We start from the raw sequence: 24,703 nt of genomic DNA, 5'->3' as shown, positions 1-24,703 counted from the left end.
AAAAGTTTTCCTAATATTACAAAATGGTGTTTTACATTACCCTCATCAGAAAGTCTTATTTTCACATGACACACATAATTTAATTATTAACATAGTGACTGCGATTGTGATTCTTAAGATGTAGTAAAGTAAAAAAATTTTGGGGGGCGCCAGAAAATAATTAATTCTCGAAGTGGGCGCTAGACAAAATAAGTTTGAGAACCTCTGTTTTAAACCCTGTTTCTGGTCGCTCTACAGCGCCCTCTAGCTTTAAACCCTCACCATATATATATATATATATATATATATATATATATATAATTTTTTTTATTTTTTTTTCACCAGTTTGTGCTCCAACAACTCTTCTATGGGATCAAACCAGATAGGTTTCTCTATGCAGTAGGTCTTAGCCTTTCATGACTGGTTACATTTCATTTCGTTGGACCACTTTTGATGGATACCATTTACTGCATACTGGGAACACTGCACAAAAGTGGCCATTGTTAAATACACTGACCCGGTTGTCCAGTCGACACAATTTTTCCCTTATCTAAATTGCTCATATCTTTACACGTTCATATTGTTCCTTCCTTCAAAATCATCAGCTTCAGGACCTGACTGCTCACTTGCTGACAGGTAACATTATCACCAGTGTTATTAATTTCCACTGTCAGTGGTTTTAATTTTCTGGCTATTGAGTATACAAATCACATATCACATTATGACATGAGTAATCTTCCTTACCTGTGCTTGTGCTGATATTTTCTGTTCCAACAGTCTGACCAATCAAATGGTATTGATTTAGACGAGACCCATCTTCTGCCACTACCACTGACTTGTGGGTCACATTGGTCCATTCATACCTCAGTTCTGAGTTAGGGTATGCATCTTTAAGGAAAAAATAGTTATTTAAAAATGTATTTCTAAAAAATATTTACGCTTAATTCATTTTCGTTCTATAATAAAAATGTAAGTAATAATTTCATTAATTAAAAGTAATTTGTTTTCATTCCCTAGTTCTACCTATTTTTGTTTAACCCCTTAGCGACCCTTGACGTAACTGTACGTCATGGGTCGCATGGGGATGTATGGAGCGAGCTCACACGCTGAGCTCGCTCCATACACGGCAGATGCCGGCTGTATAATAAGGCCAGGACCTGCCAATAACAGCAGCGGTCGGTGCCCGAGCCGATCGCTGCTGTTAACCCTTTACACACTGCGGTCAAACGCGACCGCAGCGTGTAAACAGCGCAGGCGGCATGGGCGCCGCCATGTTTCCCCGATCGCCGCCCTCCTGAACGTCACATGAGGGCGGTGATCGGTTGCTATGACAGCCGGAAGCCTATTGAAGGCTTCCAGGCTTGTCTCTGCCCGAGATCTATTAGACGATGCCAGAGGCATCGTCTAATAGAAGTGCTGGGATTCTGCTATTCACTGCAGTACTGTAGTATTGCAGTGAATAGTATGAGCGATCAGACTCCCTAGGTTTCAAGGTACCTAAGGGGTCTGATCATAAATGTAACAGAAGAAAAAAAAAAGTTTTTAAAAGTATTAAAAAAATAAAAAAAATAAAAGTTCAAATCACCCCCCTTTCCCTAGATTAGCTATAAAAGTAATTAAAGAACATTAAACATAAACATATTAGGTATCCCTGCGCTCCAAAATGCCTGAACTATTAGAATATTAAAACATTTATCCCGTACTGCGAACGGCGTAGCGGCAAAAAAATAAAAACAGCCAAAAAGCGTTTTTTTCAACACTTTGCCTCCTATAAAAAATTGAATAAAAAGTGATCAAACCATCAGATCTTTCCCCAAATGGTATCAATAGAAACGTCATCTTGTCCCGCATAAAAAGACACCACAACCAGCTCCATACATGTAAATATGAAAAAGTTACAGGTGTTAGAACATGATGACACAAAATTTTTTTTCTATTTTGCAAAGTTTATCATTTTTTTAAAAGTATCAAAACATTTCAAATACTATATAAATTTGGTATCACCACGTTTGTACTGACACGTAGAACACAGGTAACATGTCATTTGTACCAAACAGTGAACGCTGTAAAAATTAAACCCATAAGAAAATGGCGCAAATGCATTTTTTCTCCAATTGCACCTCATTCTGAATTTTTTTCCAGCTTCCCAGTACATTGCACAGCATATTGAATGATGCCATTACAAAGTACAATTTGTCCCGCAAACAATAAGCCATCATGTGACTCTGTGAACTGAAAAATGAAAAAGTTATGGCTCTTGAAATGTGAGGAGGGAAAAACGAAAATGCGAAACCAAAAAATGGCCTGGTCCTTAAGGGGTTAAGCAACATACATTTATTATGCTTACTTATATAGCGCCATCATATTCCGCATCGCTTTACAGACATTTACAGTCACTGTCCCTTATAAGGCTCACAATCTACATTCCCCATCAGTATGTCTTTGGAGTGCGGGAGGAAACTGGAGTACCCGGAGGAAACCCACGCAAACACAGGGAGAACATACAAACTCCTTGCAGATGTTGTCCTTGGCAGGATTTGAACCTAGGACTCCAGTGCTAACCACTGAGCCACCATGCTGTCTACATACATAATTATTAATGTATTATAAATAATAGCAAATATCATCCCAAGGAGCGTTATTGGCAGACTTACAGTAGGCCCCCTTATTCCTTAACCTTATCAACCCAAAATAAGGCTCGGGTTATACATACTGATTTTCTGACCTGAGACTAGTCAGGAGACCAGGACTCCTTGTATCATAGTCATCTACAATGCTAGGAGTCCTTTCCTCAAGGCAGCTCTTCTTCCTGTGCTATATACAGTATAGTACAGTGAAGTTATGGAGTAACATGGACTCAATGGTGTAAGCCTTGTGGGCCCCTACAGCAAATTCTTGATAGTGATGGTTATGGGAGCTAAGGAGTTTAATCACCCTTATTGTGGTTAGGGTAATCTGTAGGTCTCCTTGGCTTATGGGCCAGATGGAAGCTGCAATCTCAATACTGATGCCAGTGCTTATGGGCAACTACACCCTCTGCGCCCCCTAAAGTTACACCCCTGCATGGACTATTAATATCAAACAGTAGATCACTATGAGGAAAGGAATTGTTCTTCTGACTCGGTTTAGACATGGCAATCTGACCATTGTACGGACCAGATTTTCTGGCCTAGAATCCCCTGTGTGCATGAGGCCTTTGTGGCATGAACTTGTCAGACTAAGGAACAGCAATCATTGTCATTGGAATAGTAGAGCATAGGTTTAGCAGACAGGGGTAAAGGAAACTTAAAATCTGTTATATAACGGAGGTGGTCTTCTCAAAGAGTTAATATTTTTAAGAGGTTTGCTGTATTATTATTAGAATCTAGCTTAATACGTTTTTTCCCCTTTCAGGTTTTTGATTCCGTTTTTGAAGACAAAACCAAGTCTGGATCATAAAGGGAGTTAAAATATAACTGCAGATAAGGCTTTTCTTCAATTCACCCATCGGTTTAGTCTTGAACATTGAATGCAAAAACCTGAATAAGCCAATTGAGACTTAGTCATGTACGTTCTCATTATAGTACAGAACTGTAATGCCAATTTGTAGCCATCTAACATGAAATATAACCATATAAGTGTTGCCTTAAAGTTAATACTATCTAGATGATAAAAATAATCAAGTTTCTTTTCCTCTAGTAGCGTGTACTGCAGCAAATGTAGAACAAATCCAATTAAATCAGATAGCAAATCTTAGAGTATGAAAATTAAAGACCCTGAGCCATTTTAATATAATGTACATACTCCTCCTTGAAATTGCACCTTTGCTATATTTTTTTATTGATTGACCCAATTTTGACACCACTTAATGTGAGCGTAACAAAGTAGAGACAGAGATCTAACATACTTGCAAAGTGACAGCTAGCAAATGTTGTGGTAAGCAATTAACATAATTGCCAAATCCAATCAGAGAGATTAGCTCGGTAATTAGTAGATTCTACCCAGCAAACAAGCAAAGAAATGGGCAGACATTTCCCAAATGTATAAATCTTAAAAAAAATAATAATTCTTCTATTCAGGATGTAGCTTCATAAAATGTGAAATTGAAATCTATATTCTGCGACATTACAGATAATGCCTTGATATTAATCTGTTTACCTTACATTTCAGTACTGTTCGCTAAACCAAAAGAGCTAATATAATTCCATGAGAGGAGACGTACACTCGCAATATCCTTAATGATAAAGTACATTTTCAGTGCGTAATGAAACTATACATCTACTGAAGATTGGGGATGAAAAGGCTTAATGTATGCCAGGCTGCATCAACAATGATTCTTCCTTATCATACTTGAAGGCCTCATACTTGAAGCTCTTCAAATACTTATCTAAAATGCTCTTAAACTACCTCTTAAATTATTTCAATGGGATTAGATAGAAAAGGCTGAAATGTGTATACACAGAATTCTGTAGAGTATACTGACCCACTAATTAGATTCTAACAAAGAATCGGGGTCTAGTATTATACATTGTTCCTATAAATACGGGCAGTGCCATGTGCAAACCAACATGGTGCACTTTATAGATGACGTATGTATGCTTTGTGCTTTATTGTATATGAGGTTAAAACTGCAATCCTTGGCTACATTGGTAACTTTACTGAATTTAGATTTGCTATATGTATCCTGGCCTCAATGAAGACTCCACCATCAATATTCCAGGTGCCATGAACAGAGTCTATATTCTCCTGACAGTGCTAGTGGAAACTGGTGGGAAATTTCAATGAACGTTCTATGCAAGGCTACCACCATCACATATTTTGTCCCCAACTGAACATACAGTCAGAGACTCAAGGCCCTTAATCTATCCATCTATCTATCTATCTATCTATCTATCTATCTATCTATCTATCTATCTATCTATCGTATTCATCTATCTATCTATCTATCTATCTATCTATCTATCTATCTTCTATCTATCATCTATCTATCATCTATCTATCATCTATCTATCTATCTATCATCTATCTCCATGTTGTGCTGACTGTATACATTTGTTTGGCACTTGAGTTAGACTTGTGATCTTTATAAAGATAAATTAGTGAAATTATTTTCTCTTTCTTACGTATTAATAATTTTTTAAAGAAACTTTGTAGAGTAGCTCTCATCCAGTGACTGGTACAGATGGGGGCACTGCCAACCTACAGACTGGTAAAATCAATTAGAGCCCTATATTTTTCTATGAGAGCAGTACCACTGGCATTGCTCTTCTCGCTCTGCTTGTAACACTATATCATGGCATAACCCATAATGCAATTCCCTAATTAAGTAAGCTTTCACTTGAAACTATTAGGTTCCTGGCTTAGGATTTTGAGCACAAAGCACTGGTTGTGTGCGCTAAGACAGCATTTTTACAGCTTTCTTTTTCCTTGCCTACTTTGAGCTAGATGGATTTTCTGAATGTACCTCTTTATGCAACGGTACGATAACTATTCTGAACACATTAAATATCTTGTATAGTTTTTACATTCTATATTCAAAAATGCCTAATATATTGAACTCCGATGGCACATCTATACTTTTGATGGGTTATGTAAGTGCTTCCCTTTTTCTTATGTTTCTTCTTCCTTTATTTGGGGCTCTAAAATCTCTATTAGTGTGTAGAAAATCTTGATGTCCTTAAAACCAGATGTCATTAAAATGGCATTTCAGAATTACCATATTTTCTGTTTATATAGCACTCTCCTCTAGAAAATGTCCGTATTCTTAACATCATAGATCACTTTTTATTACAATGTGCATGGCATCATTGTCCAAGCCTCATTGCATTGTGAAAATAATGAAAGTCTTATGAGGAATTTTGAAGATTATAATTCTGTCCAATTGTTTTGCTGGAACAAACTATACATGCATTCACAGCAGGGGCGGACAATGACAGTTAAAGACCCCTGTGCAAGAAGATTATCTGCCTCTCCCCCTCCTTTCAACTGCAACAAAGCTACTCAAATGTACAATATTTTCCATCTTGGAGACTTGATACATGCCACTAAACACATTAGAACCATGATGTATACACATCACTCGCACATAACATGCATCCCATATACAGTATAAGTCACTCACATGTTTGATACATGATGCACAAACTCACTATATAATATACAGTACAATGCAATAGCACCATACAATATGTATGTCAGAAAGCTAGCACAGAAATGGTGCATGGTTGGGGGCAACATGGTGGTTCAGTGGTTAGCACTGCAGCCTTGCAGGTTCGAATCCTGTCAGAAACAACATCTGCAAGGAGTTTGTATGTTTTCCCCGTGTTTGCATGGATTTCCTCCCATTCTACAAAGACATACTGATAGGGAAAAAAATGTATATTGTGTTTCCTATACACTATCACAATCTACATTTAAAAAAAAGAATTAAAAAAATGGTGCATGGTTGCAGCAAAGATGTATCACTTTCTAAGGATTTACAGAGCAGGGCAGGCAGCAAGGGAGGGGGAGCAGAGTAGAGATCACTCAGGCCATCAGATTTCCTATTATTTATTGCAAAAAACCGGCGTGAGTTGTGCCTAAAATGTATGTCAGCCCCTGGTGGGTGTAGATTTCAACTGTGATGCGTGAGACCTCCTGAGATGCACCAGAAATACTAATAGGCTAGAGTCTCTTAATAATTCTTGGCATATCTTGTGCCAGTGAGGGAATGGATTACGACTGGTGTGGATAAATCAATAAAGTCCCCATGTGTTTAATATATATAGATACATGCAAGACACTCACATGTTAGTCACATATATCCCACATATTCCTCAAGTCACTCACATAAGAGATGCATACATAAGTCATATAATACAAGTAGGTAGCACACATCACTCATATTACATGCAGACTGCACACATCACTCATATATTAGATCCATACAGCATATATCATACACATATTAAATGCATAGTGCATACGTCACTCATATTTTATATACATACAGCATGTCACTCACATATTGCACACCATAATATATATCACTCACATATTACATACATACATTGTTGTATCTGTAGATCTACTAAGCTCCACCCAATTGTCAGGCAAGTTGTGTAAAGGTGTCTAAGCACATTCTAAATGCTTTGCAGAACAGCTAGGTCAGTATTTTGGTGCATATAACGTCTGGAACATTTAGCTTATTATGCTCTAATGTCTTAAATAGAGATGAGCGAACACTAAAATGTTCGAGGTTCGAAATTCGATTCGAACAGCCGCTCACTGTTCGAGTGTTCGAATGGGTTTCGAACCCCATTATAGTCTATGGGGAACATAAACTCGTTAAGGGGGAAACCCAAATTCGTGTCTGGAGGGTCACCAAGTCCACTATGACACCCCAGGAAATGATACCAACACCCTGGAATGACACTGGGACAGCAGGGGAAGCATGTCTGGGGGCATAAAAGTCACTTTATTTCATGGAAATCCCTGTCAGTTTGCGATTTTCGCAAGCTAACTTTTCCCCATAGAAATGCATTGGCCAGTGCTGATTGACCAGAGTACGGAACTCGACCAATCAGCGCTGGCTCTGCTGGAGGAGGAGGAGTCTAAGATCGCTCCACACCAGTCTCCATTCAGGTCCGACCTTAGACTCCGCCTCCTCCAGCAGAGCCAGCGCTGATTGGCCGAAGGCTGGCCAATGCATTCCTATGCGAATGCAGAGACTTAGCAGTGCTGAGTCAGTTTTGCTCAACTACACATCTGATGCACACTCGGCACTGCTACATCAGATGTAGCAATCTGATGTAGCAGAGCCGAGGGTGCACTAGAACCCCTGTGCAAACTCAGTTCACGCTAATAGAATGCATTGGCCAGCGCTGATTGGCCAATGCATTCTATTAGCCCGATGAAGTAGAGCTGAATGTGTGTGCTAAGCACACACATTCAGCACTGCTTCATCACGCCAATACAATGCATTAGCCAGTGCTGATTGGCCAGAGTACGGAACTCGACCAATCAGCGCTGGCTCTGCTGGAGGAGGCGGAGTCTAAGATCGCTCCACACCAGTCTCCATTCAGGTCCGACCTTAGACTCCGCCTCCTCCAGCAGAGCCAGCGCTGATTGGCCGAATTCCGTACTCTGGCCAATCAGCACTGGCTAATGCATTGTATTAGCGTGATGAAGCAGTGCTGAATGTGTGTGCTTAGCACACACATTCATCTCTACTTCATCGGGCTAATAGAATGCATTGGCCAATCAGCGCTGGCCAATGCATTCTGATTAGCTTGATGAAGCAGAGTGTGCACAAGGGTTCAAGCGCACCCTCGGCTCTGATGTAGCAGAGCCGAGGCTGCACAAGGGTTCAAGCGCACCCTCGGCTCTGATGTAGCAGAGCCGAGGGTGCACAAGGGTTCAAGTGCACCCTCGGCTCTGCTACATCAGAGCCGAGGGTGCGCTTGAACCCTTGTGCAGCCTCGGCTCTGCTACATCAGAGCCTAGGGTGCGCTTGAACCCTTGTGCACACTCTGCTTCATCAAGCTAATAGAATGCATTGGCCAGCGCTGATTGGCCAATGCATTCTATTAGCCCGATGAAGTAGAGCTGAATGTGTGTGCTAAGCACACACATTCAGCACTGCTTCATCACGCCAATACAATGCATTAGCCAGTGCTGATTGGCCAGAGTACGGAATTCGGCCAATCAGCGCTGGCTCTGCTGGAGGAGGCGGAGTCTAAGGTCGGACCTGAATGGAGACTGGTGTGGAGCGATCTTAGACTCCGCCTCCTCCAGCAGAGCCAGCGCTGATTGGTCGAGTTCCGTACTCTGGCCAATCAGCGCTGGCCAATGCATCCCTATGGGAAAAAGTTTATCTCACAAAAATCACAATTACACACCCGATAGAGCCCCAAAAAGTTATTTTTAATAACATTCCCCCCTAAATAAAGGTTATCCCTAGCTATCCCTGCCTGTACAGCTATCCCTGTCTCATAGTCACAAAGTTCACATTCTCATATGACCCGGATTTGAAATCCACTATTCGTCTAAAATGGAGGTCACCTGATTTCGGCAGCCAATGACTTTTTCCAATTTTTTTCAATGCCCCCGGTGTCGTAGTTCCTGTCCCACCTCCCCTGCGCTGTTATTGGTGCAAAAAAGGCACCAGGGAAGGTGGGAGGGGAATCGAATTTTGGCGCACTTTACCACGCGGTGTTCGATTCGATTCGAACATGGCGAACGCCCTGATATCCGATCAAACATGTGTTCGATAGAACACTGTTCGCTCATCTCTAGTCTTAAATATCTTTTTATGTTAATCCTACAACGTGACTGTAGAAGAGAAGTGTGACTTTACATAGAAATGATAACAGTTTCAATTATAGCAAACTTTTTAAGAATCATAGAGAATGAGATAGATGAGGGAGAAGAGATAGAAATTGAGAATGCTTATAAGGCTACACAAGGTAAAAGTTATTCTGGTCTAGAGCGTAAAGTGAACAATGACTCCTAAATTATCAACTATTATCTTACAGTACGAGCTGTACAATTATATGGCCACTGTCAGTGAGACCTCTTTCATGAGGGATTACAAAACATTGCTTGAACAAAGACGTTTTTCAATGTTGGAAATAAATGGTCAGGAGGGATGTATCATCTACATGGACAGCTATTATTTCAAACAATAGCAAAAATTCAAGTTGTTCTTAAAGAATAGTTTTAACATTCACACCAGTTGCAGCAGCTTTCAGAAGTGATGCATGAACACTGCAATATGTGAACATATGCTGCTCAAGGTCACAACGAAAATAGAAGACTTCTTTAAATTGCTGATAATAAGTTTAACAAACTGACACATAAGTCTTTCTTGTGATCTTTCAGAGAAAAAGACATTAGGAATAAGTATACCACAGTCTATACCCAACTGAGTTTTCACAGATTAACTTGAACATCACTTTGAACCAACCACATAACACTATTGGAGGGGCTTTTACTCTACAGAACTTCTATCATATATGTCAATGTGTCACTCATAAATAGGGTTGAGCCGATTTTGAGATTTCAGGATCGTTTTTAAAATCCAATTTCCGATCATTTTCCATTTGAACCTGATCTCTATCCCAATTCCGATCCCAATGCAAGTCAATGGGATTTTTTTAATAATCGAAGATCGGATTTTAAAAACGATCCTATTCACTACACAGCATGGAGTCTAAAAATGGAACGCTTTAATTGTTAGACTCCACGCTGTGTAGTGATTAAAAAAAAATCCTCTGGCTACTTAGTCCCCCCTGGTGTCCACTTCCCTGCCTAGAAGGGCTGCCATTGGTCCAGTCCCCGCTGTTCTCGCTCCTGTTCTTGCCTGGCTGCCCCCACCTCCCAGGTTAGTGTTACAGACCTAGGAAGAAGGCGGGGCTTGTGGCTTAGGAGAGTGTGGGTGGGTACAGGGCAGGGAGACGTGAGTGCTCCCCTCCCAGTACCCACCCACATTCTCCTAATACACAAGCCCTGCCTTCTTCCTAGGTCTGTAACACTAACCTGGGAGGCGGGGGCAGCGATTTGAGAAGAAGAGCAAGAACAGTGGAGACCTGACTAGCAGCAGCGCTTCTGTGCAGGTAAGTGTTAGCTACTAGACATGTTAGCTAGTCTCCCATTAGAATGAATGGACGCAGCCGGCACGCAGGGGGTTAAGCGGCCGGACGCCGGCACAGGCTGTGTGCCGGCTGCATCCATTCATTCCTATGGGACCTAGCTAACATTGTTAACTTTTCCCACAATGCTTGGCTAGTAGCAAAGCATTGTGGGAAATAACCTCCGACCTCGATCCCACCTAAAAAGATTGGGATCGGAATTACAATCGCGATCGCGAAATTTACTCGATCGCCGATCGCTCAACCCTACTCATAAAACAACCTAAAACAAATGTGATATTTCTGTAACAAACGATCCTTGCCTAATTTCAGATTCGTTTATCTGTCTTATATCAATGTAGTTCCTGTACTTTACTGTTCCAGCAACAAGAGGTCCTTATCTAATTCCAAATGAGATTACTGGTTTTATTTCAAGGGGTGTCTCAAAAAATCAACCTAAGGCTGAGGCCCCACATTGCGGAAATGCAGCTTTTTTTGTTGCAGATTTTGTTGCGGTTTTTTGAGCCAAAGCCAAGAACGGCTACAAATGGAATTGGAAATATATAGGAAGTCCTTATACTTCTAACTTCTGCTCAATCTAGTCCTGGTGTTGGCTTAAAAAACCGCAACAAAATATGCAACAAAAAAAGCTGCATTTCCGCAAGGTGGGGCCCTGGCCTAAAGCTCACCATACACATCACAGTTTAATAGCCTTAAAGGGAGTCTGTCACCAGTATCAGACTTAAAGGGCATTGCCAACATGCAACTTAAAAAAGAAAAAAAAAAAAACTTGAGCAACCATGCAGGACAAAACATTCATGGTTATGTAGCCCTGATCTAATAAGCCGCTATATCAAAGTCAAAGACAAACTGAGCATGCTCGTCCTGAATGAGGATGGACTACAGGTCGTATCTATTGGCGACAGTGCTTAAACAATGGTATAGAAAGGGATATTTCAATGGCTTTTTCTAGTGACATATACACTTTTGATCATTTCTTTGAATGGGCAATTCATATTTTGCAAAGTACTTTTATATGAAATAGGATTGTACTTGTGGGAATACCCCTATAACTTGGAGAACAAACATTTATTTAATGGAAAAAAACATTGCTTGGCCGAATGCCTGGCTGAATTTTCTCTTGAGAAGCTGATTAAGTCACGTATTATACATTTCAATATATGACTAATTTCAATTTTTCTTATATTGGCCCCTTGTTAACTTCATCAGAAGCATCACATAACCATTCTTTTACCTGTATATATATCTATTAGACATATTAAATGATCCCTAACCGTTCAACAAACTTTGCATAAATTTATAGAAGCAACTTTAAGAAACTGGTTTTATATTTTATCAGAGAAAAATATTTCGTTCTCTATTTATCAGGCTCTTTCCTGCTCCCAGACATGCAGGATTTTGTGTCCGGTTTCCCCACAGACACGCAGAAGACGCACACGGGCGGTCACCTTTACATACCCATTCAAGTAAATAGGTTTGAAAACTGACCGACATGTTTCTGTCCCCTGTCCAGTTTTGCGGGACAGAAGACGGAAACCGGCTGGATTGGCTAAACCGAAGACCGGGCGCAGATGTGAACCCGCCCTAAGCGGTTTAAACCCATATTCTCCTTATGGTCTGCAGAAATAAGCATTTAACTGAAAAGTAAATTTGTTATTGCAGAAAAGAATTTTCTACCTGTAAGACTCCGTTGTCTCAAACAGCTAAGATAGTTTAAGGGTATGTTCACAGGGAAGAATTTGTCCTGCTCGATCTGACAATCCATCAGCCTCATTCATCTGACACTGATCAGTGAGTGAAAGCAACAGCAGAAAGCCAAAGATCTGCTTTGCAGGACAAGAAAATGAATCTAAGGCAGACCACCTAAATCCTTCTTCATTTTCCAACATATGAACGGGGACTAATACAGAATCTTATTTAAACATCCATTACTTTATATGTGTGAAATATGGTATGGCTCTGCTATAAAAAAAAAATTGCATATGATACAATATCGAAGCAAATTGTTGCTGAATGTGAATTGTGATACAAGAAACCTCTGTAACAAACACACAGATGTAAAGTAGAACAGATAACAATAATCTCTTACCCCTTGTTCTTGATACAGGGAATAAACAACAGTGTCCGAAAAATAAATGCAATGTCCTGGATCTAGAAGTACAAAACTCCTTGCACGGTATAATACCTCTAGATTGTCCACAATATGTCCACACTTCTCTTTATTCTCCATACTAGAGCCTTAACAAACCGGTCACACTGTGTCCTATAGCATGAACCTTCCACAGCAGGTTTTTTACAACTTCTGAACAGTGAACACCAATCTTCTCAGATGTACTATATTAATAAAGTTCTTTTTTAGCAGTTCTATTCGTCTCCTGGATGTCTTCCGACTTCTATGGAGTGGCATGAATAATGGAGGCTAAATGCTGAGAAGATTCGTATCCAAAAGTCATGAACATCCTGCTGTGGAAGTTTCATGCACCAGGATGAGTAGGCCATGTCTGTAGAGGAGATGAGGAGCAGAAGTGCAGACATATAGTGGACAAACTGAACATATCCTACTGTCTAAGCAGTTTTACATTTTTAAGATTCGACTTTCAAGCTCCAGCACATGGCTTTTATATTTAAGAAATCAGTGTTTGCATAAATGCAAAAAAACATTAAAGAGATGCTTGGGTAATTTTGTTGTTGACCTCCTGTAAGATCCAAAGATTCTGTAGACATGGGGGACCCAGAAGATCCAAAGAGAGGTATGGACTGTCTAGAGAAATGCTATTTATATGAGTGGTATCACATAATAATAATATGCAATAATCTGCTTCATGTCTAGCTACAAAAGTACCATTTTTCATACTGATGAGTAGGGTTGAGCCGATCTTGAAATTTCCATTCAATTTTCCATTCAAACCCAATCCCAATTCCAATCCCAATGCAAGTCAATGGGACTTTTTTTAATAACTGAAGATCAGATTTTAAAAACGATCCTATTCACTACACAGCATGTAGTCCAAAAATTGTAAGTGATGCACTCATGTCTCCCCTCCTAGTACCCACCCACATTCTCCTAAGCCACAACAAGCTCCACCTACTCCCATCATCTCTAACAGAAGAGGAGCGAGAAGAACGGGTAGCTGCAGTGGCAGCACTTCTGTACAGGTAAGTTGAGCGAAGTTTGCGAGTAGATAGATACTATCTACTCTTCTGCTTCATCCCTGCTTTACTGTATATTCAGCTCTGCTACATCTCAGACGTAGCAGTGTTGAGTATACAGTAAAACAGGGACGAAGCAGAAGAGTGGCAGGCTGCGGTAAATCCACAGGAATGAATGGACGCAGCCACTTCCATTCATTCATATGGGTGCATGCTATTCGAAATGGGAGTTTCAAATAGTACTCGCTCATCTGATACTATAGTTTTTCCCATAATGATTGACCAGTAGCCAAGCATTGTGGGAAATAACCTCCGACCTCAATCCCACTGGAAAAGATCGGGATCGGAATTCCAATCACGATCGTGAAATTTACTCGATCACTGATCGGAATCCGAACATTTCCGATCCCGATCGCTCAACACTACTAACGCGCTATCTACAGGATAGGTCACCTGTATGTGATCGGTTGTGGTTAGACACCTGGACCCTGCACAGATCATCTGTTGTATCAGAATCTGTTAGTGAATAGGTGATGTATGTAGCGCCACTCCAATTCAAGTCCATAGGTCATGTGCAAGCAGTCCTGTCCACTACATAGCGGTGGTTCTAGTGAATAAAGTGCCGCTCCTATCACTAGCGCCACCCATCCACTAGCAGATTCTGGCACCCATGGATTAGTCATCAGTGTGAATATTCAATGCGGAAATGCATCGTTTTTTTCTGCAGCGTTTTTCATTACAATTTTGCAGAGTTATCCTCTGACGACTTTCTGTCCCTATTATACCTAAGCGGAAAACGGATTAGCCACAATCTCATCCATTTTGTAGGTACCTTAAATGCAACATTTTCGCAATGTGGGGCCCTGGCCTTAATGTGAGTTTTTTCTGATTTCCTCAATCACTACCGTTTTGGAAATGTCTATATGTACAGCTGATTGCTTTATTGATATTACTTATAGTTTTCCTTCCAAGTTTTCATGAAATCACATATGGCAGGACAGGATTATGTACTGTATTATGCAATGTACTAGTCAGCTGAATTATTATTTAGTCACACTCCAGGTTTATCAGATTGGGAAGCGCTAAAGTGTACAGATTGCTTACAATCATGTAGTAACATCAAAGCTGGATTATTGAAGCAATGAAAATGATCATGTTACAGAGTGGTGTAAGCTTAAAATCGAGCCTGCTCAGGGCTATTTCACCCTTGCTGGCTGTGTTCCAACACCCAGTGAAATGTCACCCCCGCAGACTAGAATTTTACATTAAAACCACTGGTGTGAAACAGTTTGTCTGGGAAAAGATACTTTAGGTTATATACAGCATGTCACTCAATTTGCTGTCATTGTTTCTGACAATGTGCTTAAAATAACCTTCTGTGGTCCAGATGACAAAGTTTTTGTTTTTTTTTTATAATGTATTTATGAGGACATTTAAAGGTTGACTTTATATGGAGACCACAGAGACTCATATCATGTTATATTTCTGTACGCAATCTTTATTTTACAGGCATGCAAATGATGTGTAAATTCGGTGTTATGGAGGGATAAAGCAATACTAATAGTTGTAAGTAAGATATTTTATAGAATAAAGCAGCATCCACCTATCAGTTTGTAAATTAGAAAGCCTGAATTTAAATTTTTTGATGCAAATATTAAATTGAAAATTATCCAAAAACATTCCAACAATTTAAAATAATATAACCTAAAACAAATATTTTGTTTTGCAAATAGATTATTTGTATTGATTTTGAGCTATGAGATTTTTCTGGTCTATAGCTACAGCTGAAGATTCTATAAGTAAATATGTTTTGTTGCTGTCACAAATAGTAGGCATTGGCTAATTGTTTTCCTTGGTATGAGATTTGATTTAGGCCAGATGGAAAAAAAAAAATAGGTAGATCAAGTTTTCCATTGTTAGAGGAGAACATGGATATCATAGAGTCCTGTAGTAAAGGTCAAATTTGGGACCAACTTCAAAAACAAGTTACCCTATCCCTCTACTATCACCCCACATGGGTTTTGTGGCTCATTAGGGTACCCAAGGGAGAGGTGAAGCCATGTAAAGGTGGTGTGGGCCAGGAATATCAGTAAACGTCAGTTGTCTATTTATCAGAGTCTCTCTCTGCTTATTGGCCAACTGAGTTTTGGGACAATTCTGTTCACGAAAGTGATAATAAAGATTCCTTTCTGCCCCACAAAGACATAGATGGACATATGGGGTCATTTCTAATTTTTCTAACATTTTCTGACTTTTTCTGCCATAAGGTAAAGAATTAAATTTTATCCCGTTCCCATTAACTCTACTAACGTATACACAAACTGCTGTGAATTTACAGTGGTCTGTGGAATTTCTTTGTGTTGCATCATATATACCAATTGCATAGTCAAAGTAAATTGTGAATAGGGCATGTTCACATTGTACTTGTTATGTACATTCTTACAGAAGCATTGATGAATATAACTAGTCAGTAGTGTAACTTATCCTAACTTGATCACATTGACTTATAATGGGTTCTCAGGTTTTTCCTGCCTTTGGCCCGCCTACCTCTTCTTTATGAGCATCTGTGCTTTTTCAGGATTTTAGGGAAGAGGAGGAGAGCAGAACTAGACTGTATGCTATGCTCTCAGTTTAGTTTATATGGAAGAAGGAACAAGGTCATTTGGTTCTGGGGCCCCCCGACCCACAGGACCCATAGCAGCTGTGTGATCTACCTTCATTGGCAGTATGTGACTGTCAGTGGCGTAACTAGGAATGGCGGGGCCCTGTAGCGAACTTTTGACATGGGCCCCCCCCCCCAGCCGACATCGACGTCGAAGACCTCGACCGGCCCCCTCCTCCGCACTCTATTATGCCCCTTAGTGGCTCCTGCACACAGTATTATCCCCCATAGTGGCCCCTGCACACAGTATTATCCCCCATAGTGGCCCCTGCACACAGTATTATCCTCCATAGTGGCCCCTGCACACAGTATTATGTCCCTTACTGGCCCCTGCACACAGTATTATGTCCCTTACTGGCCCCTGCGCACAGTATTTTGTCCATTACTGGCTCCTGCACACAGTATTATACCCCATAGTGTCCCCTGCACATATTATCCCCAATAGTGGCCCCTGTACATAGTATCATCCCCAATAGTGTCCCCTGCACACAGTATTATACCCCATAGTGGACATCCATAAACAATTATTATACTCTGGGGTCTTTTCCGCTGCCATCCTTCTGAAATGACATCAGACGTCACATGACCCGGGACGCAGGCCGGGTTCATGTGACGTCAGAAAGGACGTCAGGAAGGAGGCCTGGCAGGATCGTGGAGAGGTAAGTAACAGTGTTTTTTACGTTCCCTTACCTCTCCCGGGCCTCCGATCATTATACTCGGGGGTCTGCAAAGACCCCCGAGTATAATGATAGTATTTGTGGGGCCCGCGGTGTCACTTACTGATCCCAGCCCAGCCAGGATTGGCAAGTGAATAGGGCCCGTAACGGCTTATTAAAAAAAAAAAAACGCAGCGGTAGTGGCTGTCACTGGGCCCCCTAATGGCTCGGGCCCTGTGGCAGCTGCCTCTGCAGCCTCTACAGTAGTTACGCCCCTGGTGACTGGTATTGTCTTGTCAATCAGGCAAAATGATTCACTCCAGTCAATGGTAAAGCTGTATTTAGCATTGTGCTTGCTGAATTAGAGAGCTGCCCATTGTGTCTCCTCTGGAAATATTTACCCAGGTAGAGACATTCTCTTAGGTAATACATTCGGCAGCAGAATAAAAAAAACAACTACAACTAATAGAAAATCTTAAAGTACCTGGGGCCACACGGTGGCTCAGTGGTTAGCACTGCAGCCTTGCAGCGCTGAAGTCCTGGTGTTCAAATCCTGCCAAGGGCAAAAAAACGTCTGCAAGGAGTTTGTATGTTTTCCTCGTGTTTGCATGGATTTCCATCCCATATTCCATAGACATACTGATAGGGAGAAAATGTACATTGTGAGCTTTATGTGGGGCTCACAATCTACATTTAAAAAAAAAAAATCTTAAAGTACCTAAAGACTTAAGTGGCAACATAGACATAAGAGCTCCAAATCAATACAAAAAACCTAGTGTTCACAAAGTTTTCAATAATGTTTGTTGTGGTACAAGTATATGATTTATCTTAATGGAATTTGCTGTATAAGTTGACCGAAATTACAAAATAAAGTATAAGGTAGCATTAAACATTCTTGTAAAATCAATACCCTGCTCTTATCATGCAGGGATTGCTGAGTGCATTGCAACACAGTATATATGTATCAAGGTCTGGTGGTAAAGTCTGATATATTTCAGTTTTTCTCTGCGCTTACTTAATACTATATTGCATACAATATTGCATGTTGTGAAGAAGACTTAGTCATATTTTTAAAGCAAAAACCTCAGTCTGCTTTGTAATATCACTGGGTACAGTTATATGCTATATATTCTATACCAGGGGTAGGGAACGTACGGCTCTCCAGCTGTTGCAAAACTACAACTCCCAGCATGCATACTTATTCTGCTGTTCTTGGAACTCCAATGGAAGTGAATGGAGCATGCTGGGAGTTGTAGTTTCACAGCATCTGGAGAGCCGAAGGTTCCCTACCCCTGTTCTATACCATATATCATCCTTTCACCTGCCAACTACTGTCAGTATATTAGCAAAGCTCGCCAGAGAGGTACGAAAGCTTTCCTTGGAGAATGTGTAGCTAGCACATTTAGGTCACACCATGGTCCACATGTATCAGTGCTGATAGCAAGTAGAATGATGTACGCCAACTCTGTAACTGGCACTTATAAAGTACAGTGCTGTAATTAAACCCTTGTCTATATCGGTACTTATTAATTGGTTTGGCACCTTTGACAGCAATTATAGCAGTTCAACAGTTCCTTCAATTTGATATTAGTCTATCGCGTTCCTTATTTTTTTTTATTTTTACCAGACACCGCTTTTCAAAATTGTTTTATTCCAGATATAATAAGATTTTTAAGTGCCTCATATATTACTTCAAGAACACTATTGGCTCCAATGGAAGCAGTGAGTAGGTAAATCTAAATGTGTAATCTAGTTTCAGTATATTTTATTGTGGGATTGTACCATCATCAAATTCCCTACTAAACTGTTTATATGCGATTGTAGGAGCCAATTCTGGCATGGTGAATGTACTGTTATTTTTTTTCATCAAAGAGTTATACCATTAATGGCATATAAATGGTTTAGAAATAATATTGTTTCTGGTAGACTCCCTTTAATTCTGATATAATGGTAATCTGGTCTAACTTTTTGATAGATGCTTCCTACCTGTTAAAGGGTTAAAGATAAAGTGAACTTTAGATCCCACAAATACACGTGTATAATCTACATGATAGCTATCATTAACCCTGTCTTTTCCACTTGAGGGTCTGTATTTCAGTCAATTATCTAGACCTGGCCCAGGATAGAATTTTAGTAGCCTAAAACATAAGCCATGCATCTTTGCTGCCAACAGCCCTTTCTCACTCCTGATTCTGATGCATATACAGCAGTGACTGTGTTTTCAACTTGCTAAATCTCAGGTTCCACAATGGTTAGAACTGTCACCCAAACTCTCATCTTCTATATGACACTAGAGTCTCCATTCTATGTGGCATATATCCTCAAATATAGGTATTTGTAGTACCACATCCACCCTCAATCTCACATCTCAGCCAGGGTGGTACTGGGGGGGCAGCAGGACGAAGCTGACAGTATATACGGATATAGTCTGCAGTGAAAGAACCTTCCTGCAAAACCATGGACATGGACTTTTATCAACTTCCCTTCACCCAGAGATCATTCTGTCTCTCAATGTCACCTAGGGGGATCTTTTTATCAGAAAAGGAGTGAGATAATAAGCACTTGCTCATCTAATCGCTCCTCCTTGCCTAAAATTCACATTTAAAAATATCTTTATCCTGTCCAAACCCAATTTTTAGCATAAGATATGCATGTTACCATAAAACTAATAACTATTATCAGACTGCCAGACTTCCCACCTCTAAAGTAACAGAGGATCCCTCAGTGTGCCCAGGGTCTAACACAATAGTACAGCAGAAGGCAACCGACTGAATTTGAAGGGTATTATGGTCTATTACCACGGGTAGTTGGAGGGTGGTGTCCCCGAACCATTTTATCCGGTGGGCCCAAGGAACCTCACTTCAGTGGTGCCAGGGGTGAATGTGTAATGCATTTCTTTCAGTCAGATCTGTATGTTATAATAAATGAGTGCAGAATGTAGCTGCTTTTCCAGCTCATATTATAGAGAAAACACACACAACTGCCACAACTCCTAGGATTTATCAAAAACAGAGTTATGGCACTTCAGGTTGAGGTTCAGTTGTGACTAGGGTTGAGCATTTTTAAAATCCGATTCGAACCCGATCCCGATCCTAATGCAAGTCAATGGGATTTTTTTTAATAATTGAAGATTGGATTTTAAAAACGATCCTATTCACTACACGGCATGGAATCCAAAAATTGTTTAAATTTTTGGACTCCACAGGAATTCCGATCTCGAAATTTACTTGATCGCCGATTGGAATTTGAACATTTCCGATACCGATCGCTCAACCCTAGTTGTTACGTATAATTCAGGAGCTATAACACAGCTATATTATGCCCACCTGAAAGCAGCCCCAGTTTATACATTACTTACAGTTTACCTAAACTTTCTGGCAACTCTTTTACACAGTGAGAGACATTCAATAGAGAAACAATGGAGTGAATAAAGGAATGCAGAAAAAATTAAGATTTGTTAATAAAGTATATTACAATATTCATTAATGATACAAATCATAATTATTCAGAAGTTTAGTTATACTTTAAGGATTTACTGGTTAGGTTTACAGTTTGTATAATGGAATGGGACATTGTATTCCTATATAATACCCAATTTAATCTGAATGCAAACATTGGTTGGCGCATTCCAGTAGTTTTGGTGTTTCTTTAACACATGTGAACATCTATATGTGTGGCAGGTATAAACTACTTACATCTCAATGTCTTTTGCGTAGAACATCTTCACTGCATGAAAGATTTTATTGAATACACAGTTTAGTCCAAAATCTGATTATTCTTTTATTTTTTTGTTGTTAACTTTTCACAGCCAATCCATGATATTTATGTTTTTTGTTTGTATACTCTAGCTTGGATGCTTGTTTTCAGATAATATATGTTTAATATTTTAAAATACCTATTTCTTACAAAGTTCTGAGAAGGTGGATATAACTGTCAAACACCTGTCAGAATAACTATCTGATTTCCGGTTGGTTGTAGGGGTGCTCTTATTTTTCTACTTATGTAATCCATGTTTTTTTTACGTTGTTCAGTCTACATTTCCAACTTAACCACTTAAAGACAAGCCAATTTACCTGGTTCTGTACACATTTTCAGCATTTTTTTGTACATGTAGTTTTGAGTGTTATAACATAACATTTTTTTTTCATCTGGGTTATTCCAATAATTTTTGTGTCTTTATTCGGTAACATACAGGGATTCATATTTATGTTATTTTTAACCTGAAAGTTTTCCCATTGCTTCACTTTTTTCTTAATCTTTGTTTTCCATGGGAGGTAGAGATCATTGAATGATGATGAAAATAAAGTTGAATGCTTGAACTTGCCATGACTGAAAGCCACAGCACCTTCCACCAAGGGGGAGCCATAGGGATGGAAATGAAAATGAATCTGATGCAGATTTTTCCCATAATATATTCACGGATCTATAATTGCCAAACATTCATGAAACTGGCACCACATTACAGTCACTATATGAAGAGAGGCACAGCAATAACTGAATTGAGTTCCCTAAGAACTCTTGGATGTAATCCGTCTTCTCACATCTACTTCATTAGCATTCAGTCTATTCACTATATTGATTGATTGCCCTGGCAGTTTCTACACTGTCTACCAATAAGTATTTGGACACCCATGCAAATGGAAGATATCTGCGGTTGTGATGTACATCAGTTTTCTGCCGTTAAATAGGAAACAGCATTGGCATAACTCACATACAAGATGCCACAAAGTGCAGAGATGTCTGGTTATTGTGGGGGTACCACAGAAATGGGCAGGGACATAGAAAGCAAACTGAATTACCAAAAATCAACAGAGGCCTATGTGATTACGAAGTGGAAGGTGAACGGTGATTGTCGGAATGTGCCCCAAGTCGGCAGACCCCGAAACTGTGAAATAGAGACAGACGGGTGCTGGCCAGAGAAACCACACCCAATCGATGGCTCACATACACCAGGATTTTCAACAGGCATCTAGGAGTATTGTGTCGCTCAATACCATCCGTAAGGAAGCATCTGCTGGGTTCTATCAACTATTGGATAGGAATAAATGTTGTTTTTCTATTCTACCACAGGTGTCCAAATACTTATTGGTAGACAATGTATACTCACCCAACTCCCCATTATGATTTTAAGGGTCTTGCATTGTTTGACCTTTTATTGCATTGTAGAACTTAGAATAGAATATCTAAAAACATTTATGCTTTGCTTTCTTTGGGCACTTGTTTTATTTTTTAGCCAACTTTATATCCTTTTTACATTATTTTATGTCATTTTTTTCTCATTTATTTTTTGTCTTTTTTATCATTTAGTCCCCTTCTAACAGTACGTGTAAACCATGTGGGTTTTAATTTTTTTTGCCATAGATATTTTTAAATAATATAGTTTGTAGCTGTGCATAGGTATAGTAAATGCAAAAACACACAACACGATGATATATTGGCTTGGCTGATTTTGCACAAATGAATAAATTGGCACAATAATCTCTTTTGCCACCACAATACAAGAATCGCCAACAAATAAAGGATTAGGAAACAGGAGAGAGTATTATGTAAAATATTTAAATACAACTTACAGCTTCCAAATTTTAAGGGGCATGCGTGAGCATCCATAGGAAAGTCTTCTAGTTGCATGGGACATTCTGCAGAAATTGTCAATCTGTCCAAATCATTAAGGATAAAAGAAAAAAAATTACACAAAATCCTGCTACTGGGCATTCAATCATTATATATTTGCTTACACATGACAGCTGTGGCACTGGTATATGAAACCTGGGGACTAGCTAAACTGTGCAACAGTATATTATTATCCCTCAAAATATTTTAGGTTTTTATACAGACAGAAAAAAGCAGATGTGGCAGATTTTACCTGTTAAGTCCCACTGCTGTCAAATTGCATTAACATGAGATACTCCAATCTGTCTATCTCTTCATGTAAAGTACAGCCTTTCTTCCCATGGCACAATTCCTCAAAGGACAGCTCTCTTATCATTGAGCCAAATGTCTCACTGCTAGCATATTTATATGCTGAGCATGAAATGGATTTCTCCTGAATTTCCTTTAAAACAGAAGGAACCTGCAATTTTCCAACAGGAGAACCAAAGGTAAAACAGTAGAGGCCTGATATGTTTCTAATGTGTTCTTCCATTTGTATGGTATTAATGAGACATTGTAAGGCAATCAAGGTTGCTATAGAAACTTTTTTTCTGCACAATTTGAAAGATATTTATATTTTATTTGACTCCTCAATGTGAACTTCAAAGGTATTTAAGACATTTTTAACTTAACACACAGGTTGTTCCAGGCTACAGCATGTATACACTTCAAAGAGCAAGAGAAAATGCATGGCTTTAAACAATGGTTAATTCTTACCTATATACTGTACAAGAAAATAAAATACAAGTAAGGCTTCATAAATATGTTGCTTGAAAAACTATTGACCAAAAAATATGTATGCAACATCTTATAGCCTGTACCTGCCTTATAGAATTCTTGGAAAAGAATATGATATTATGTCTTCCTTCTTATTATTTTTTTCAGAAGTCACAGATAAAAGTCAACTATGTTAAGTTCTGGTATATCAAATATTAATATATTCCCATCAAAGATATACTGTAGATTTTCAAGGAAAAGTCTAAAGTGCAAAGCTAAAAAATGCACAGGGATCTTGATTATTCCAGAGGAGTGTGAATAGAGACATAGACAAACACAAGTACATTGCCACAAACAGGGACAAACCATGATAGTTGAGTTCAGTGTTAAAGATGTAGTGTAGCAGGGTTGTTTAAAGGGAACCTATCTTGTTAAATATTTGGAGGGGGGGGGGGTCGAGAATAACTTGTATTTATTTAATTTATATTTCTGCTAATGCTGGATTCTGGAGTTCGGTGAGGGGCTTTAGTCTGTGATTGACAGATTGACAGACTGTGAGTCGCACATTCAAGAATAGCTCTTGGTCTGTGCATAGGACTATCTATATAACTCCACAGCCGGAATGTGCAGAATGCATTACTAGTTATACTGAATTTATTCCTACTGATCTATATACAGTATCTACTCAGCAAACCTTGCTTTATAACATGCTGGCAAATCAGAAACCATGGTTTCCATCACAGGATAAGAACAACTGACATTAAATGACAGATGTAGACGGAGTCACCTCCATCGGGTGTCCATGTGCATTCATCCCAGTGTATTAAAGATAACAGAAACTTTCTGCATGCTGGACTTCATCTTCTGCTACAAAAGTAACCAAAAATGATGGAAGACAGTATCCAGTATCATGTTGTTTACATTAAATTCAATGGGGACGGATGACAGCAACAGACATTAATAATGGCAGTGTGGGCATGGCCTTAAATGTGACAAATTCCCTTAAAAGCTAATGGGGCAGATTTATTGACTTTAATTTTGTATGCCAGTCTTAATAAAGGGCTTGACAGGTGCAAAGCATACCTGACTTATCAAGAAGTTCCGGCCTCTTCATAAATCAGGCATACACCTGAATGGAAATATATGCCAAATTTCCTGTATAACCCATGCCAGAAAACTGCATGAGTTATAATAAATATGTTAGGCCAAGTAGTCCCTGCCATTGCCCCTCCCCCTCTCCCCTTGCTCAGCCCACATTTATGGAAAAAGTGGTAAGCAAG

General features: G+C 39.5%; 2 protein-coding genes across 3 annotated transcripts in view; one reads left to right on the top strand and one right to left on the bottom strand.

Annotated features, from left to right (window-relative positions):
* GABRB3 (gamma-aminobutyric acid type A receptor subunit beta3) overlaps positions 1-24,703 on the top strand; it is a 297,693-nt gene that overhangs the window by 15,573 nt on the left and 257,417 nt on the right. The window lies entirely within an intron of this gene.
* The window catches only part of GABRA5 (gamma-aminobutyric acid type A receptor subunit alpha5), a 145,730-nt gene that overhangs the window by 48,253 nt on the left and 72,774 nt on the right, over positions 1-24,703 (bottom strand). For both annotated transcript variants that reach the window (XM_075265190.1, XM_075265191.1), the window contains exons 6-7: positions 22,628-22,710; positions 724-867 (exon numbers count right to left, since the gene is read on the bottom strand). In XM_075265190.1, coding sequence (XP_075121291.1) covers positions 724-867; positions 22,628-22,710 — 227 coding nt within the window. The remainder of the gene's footprint in view (positions 1-723; positions 868-22,627; positions 22,711-24,703) is intronic.

Source organism: Leptodactylus fuscus, chromosome 2 (assembly GCF_031893055.1).
Source record: "Leptodactylus fuscus isolate aLepFus1 chromosome 2, aLepFus1.hap2, whole genome shotgun sequence".
Lineage (NCBI taxonomy): Eukaryota > Metazoa > Chordata > Amphibia > Anura > Leptodactylidae > Leptodactylus > Leptodactylus fuscus.
This window is presented reverse-complemented; position numbering and strand designations above follow the sequence as displayed.